The sequence below is a fragment of the Apaloderma vittatum genome, unplaced genomic scaffold (genome assembly GCF_000703405.1).
Source record: "Apaloderma vittatum isolate BGI_N311 unplaced genomic scaffold, ASM70340v1 scaffold10580, whole genome shotgun sequence".
In the NCBI taxonomy this organism is placed as follows: domain Eukaryota; kingdom Metazoa; phylum Chordata; class Aves; order Trogoniformes; family Trogonidae; genus Apaloderma; species Apaloderma vittatum.
In genome coordinates, this window is record NW_009695060.1 from 24,466 (window position 1) to 27,900 (window position 3,435).

At 52.8% G+C, this 3,435-nt stretch overlaps 1 protein-coding gene across 1 annotated transcript in view; it reads left to right on the top strand.

Moving 5' to 3' along the window:
• Positions 1-3,435, top strand: part of LOC104274248 (rho GTPase-activating protein 26) — a gene marked incomplete at both ends in the record, with an annotated part of 44,392 nt that overhangs the window by 12,787 nt on the left and 28,170 nt on the right. The window contains 2 exons of the mRNA XM_009869823.1: positions 1,925-2,012; positions 3,139-3,197. Of these exons, the coding sequence (XP_009868125.1) occupies positions 1,925-2,012; positions 3,139-3,197 (147 nt within the window). The remainder of the gene's footprint in view (positions 1-1,924; positions 2,013-3,138; positions 3,198-3,435) is intronic.

Genomic DNA, 3,435 nt, shown 5'->3' on the forward strand with positions numbered 1-3,435 from the left:
GCTCCAGCCCCTGGTGCGTCCTGGTGGCCGCCTCGGAACACGCTCCAACAGATCCACGTCCCTCTTACGGTGGGGACACCAAAACTGGACGCAGCATTCGAGGTGGGGTTTCACCAGAGCAGAGTAAAGTAAAGGATCTTGGCATGGATGGAGGTGCCGAAGAAGGGAACGGTCGCTGCTTCCCGAGGGCTCTTTTATTGTCAAAGCCTCAAGGTTTTTTCACAGAAATGAGTAAAAGAAATGCCTTATTGATCTCACGATGGAACTTTGCGCGTGCTAGGCTGGCTCCCCGACCTGAGCTGGTGTTTTACAGAGCGCAGGGAGAAGCAGAAAGCTGCAGATTCCTGTGAGTATGGTTTGCAGCGGGCGGTTGGTGTCTGCCGTGGGAAGGAATGGATGTCTGGTCCGGAGCCTCTATTTACATCATCCAGAACAGCTGCATGTTTTTTTTTTCTTTGCTTTAAAGGAACTTTTAAAAGGAAAAGATAGGCGGGGAAAAAAATGCGCAAAGGAAGGGAAGGCCCCGGAGGAGATGGAGAGAAGTGTGCTGCAGTGTTCAGTAATAAAAATAGAGGCACTTTGGAGGCTCACTGGCCCCTCGTGCTGCACAGAGCTGGGAACTGGGGGGTAGGAGGGCAACTCCAGGGTCCCTGTGGGAGCTGTGAGCTGGTGCTATGAACCCCCAGGCAGAGCTGGGGTGCTGGGGTACAGGTGGGCAGTGCCGGGCGGCCAAACGCCCTCAGCACAAGCACCGTGAGCCTGGTGGGGCGCGGGGCGGATGTGTGTGCTTGTACAAGGGGTGGGAAAACTAGTTATTGCCGGAAAGCGTTTGGAAGATCCATTCGTGTTTTCATCTAAGGCAGCCGTGGAGAGTCAGGAGTGTAAATCTTGGAGGGTGAGTAGGGGAGCAGCTCAGACCTCGCTTCTGCTCCACGGTAGGAACAAGGACCTGGCAGAGAAGTGTCCTGGGAGGGTGGCGATGCAGAGGGAGCTTGGAGACCTTCTTCACAAGTGCTACAAGAGCTGCGCTTGCTGTGCCGGCAGCCAGCTCTCCGTGGTGTTACGTGTGGTGCTTGGTGACAGGGCGGGCACGAGCCGTGGCCAGGGGCCATGGAGGGTGGATGCAAACGGCAGCGCAATCTCTGCTGTCGCTCGCCAACATTGCGCATTGAGAGTCTGGCACCATCTCGTAGAGTTGTGTTTGCTGGAAGACTGTTGGAGGTCTGGGCTGGGTTGTCCCCATGCCGGGAGGTTTGCTGTTGTACCTGATGCTCCTCAAGGCTTCGCTGCCCACAGTGGCTCTGGGGGTGGAGGCGCAGGTAACGCGCAAACGCCAGCGTGTTGGGTTGGGTTGGGTTGGTTCCAGGGTCTCTTCCCCGCCTTGGGTGTGAGAACAAGCTGACTCCTGTCCCCCTGCACGCCTGGGCTGGGCTCCTGCCTCTGCCACCCCGTCTGTCACCCACCGCCGCCATGGAGGCCGTGTCACCGCTGCTGCTGTCGCTCACCTTCGCTCGGGCTGTAGCGATGCAGTGCAGCCCCCTCGGGGTGAGGCTTTCTCCGAGCCCTGGGGAGGATTTCTGTTTGTCTGGGTCCCTGTTGTGTTTGTGCCCTGCTCTGTCACCGCTGTCACTGAACACCGCAGTCTCCAGCTCCCTGTGTAATGTCGCGCTGTGAGTCAAAGTGCCCATCTCGTTGCTCGCGATTAATGTTTTTCTTCTCTTTTTCTTGTCCCCTGCAAGTGAGCGTGACCCGTCTCAGGTAAAAAACTTTGCTTCCTTGCAGAAGTGTCTGTTGGGGATCAACTTGTCATCGCTGAGCAGGGGAATAGCAAATTAAATGGAACATGACCGTCTTCCCACACAGCTAAGCTGGTATGACCTGGTATTACCTTCACTTTGGGTCACTTCCTTCTCTTTTTCCTTAGATCCCAAAACAGCCACAGAAACCGAAACAGAAATCTGTGCAGAGTGGGAGATAAAGACCATTACCAGTGCACTGAAAACTTACCTGAGGTAAGGCAGGGAAGCCTCATCTGCCCTGTGGCTTCGAGGTGGGTTTGTTGATGGTCTGAGGTGTTACTGCCTGTTATTGCAGATCCTTAACAATAGCACTTCAATAGAAACAAAGAAGAAACCTCTCTTTCAGAACTTGTTCTGGCTTTTCCCTTGACCCTCCAACACATTTGAGTAGGATCCAGGGAACACAGTCAACTCTCTGATGGACGCGTGCATGATTTTGAAAGCTCCTTCTTGCATCCCCTGCCTGTGATTGAAGCTTTTCCCTGAGCTTTCCACAGTGGGCTCCTCTCTCATGGGCGTGGGGCAGAAGGGGGGCACAGAGCTTCTCTAAAGGCTGCTGCTGCGGGGCCTTTCCAGCACCAGGTGCTGAACTTTACTGTAGTAATAATTTCGGCGTGCGAGTCGATGGCGTTATCACTGGGGGTTGTCGTCCCAAAGGGTTGGTGTGTTGGCAGCAGTTGGCATCTCATCACCCACAACGTGCTTCGACCTGTCACGACAACAGCTTCTTGCTGTGGCTGTTCTGGGTGTTGGGTTTTATGCGAGAGAGGGAGAGACCACAGGGGAGAGGGTAAATCTAATTAGGGCGATGAGTGTAATTAACTTGGTGGATCCCAGCCTAGAAAAATCACAAAACACTACATAATTTCGCATGATTGGCAACCTTTGCTCCAGAGTTTGAACCGTTTGCAAAGCAATGAAGAGTGTCGGCAGCCCTGAGATGTCCCGTTGAAGGGATGTACAGGTGGGACGGGAGAATGGGGAATTGAATGGGAACGGTGACTCTTAAAAGTTTTATGGTGAGGCTTGTTTCTCTTTTTAATTTATTTTTAAACTTGCTTGGAAATCATGGGCTTGCTAATGTACCGAAACTCTGTGTTACTGAAGGAATGCTAAAATTAAAAACGAGTTTAGTGTGGTGCAGAAAAGGGAGGAAGAATAAATCAAAGATACTTCAATAGATCTCATTGCTTTGGATGGGGGGAATTAATTAGAGGTGCTATTTTTTAGTTCCGCACTTTTGAAAAACGGAGCTGAATTTATGGTGAGGACAAAGCTTTATTTCTGCGGACTGTGTTACTCAGACGTGTTCTGAGCGCGTTGCCTTTTTATGTTCCAGAATGCTTCCAGGCCCACTCATGATGTACCAGTTTCAAAGGAGCTTCATCAAAGCAGCGAGTGAGTTTGTTGATGTTTATGGCACCGCTCTGAGAGAGGAGCGTAATTTGCAAGTAACTGAGCATAACCTCTGCCCCGCTGCTTCCCGCCCGACCTCCTTCTTCTTAACTCCCGGAAAGCAGCAGAAGAATCAGGAGACAAGGGCCGTGTTGTTGTTTGGGACTCGAGCGGATGAAAAGGAGGCGCAGGTGGTGCAGGGGAGCGGGCGGCGGGCTGGGGCAGGAGCGGCTGGCGCCGC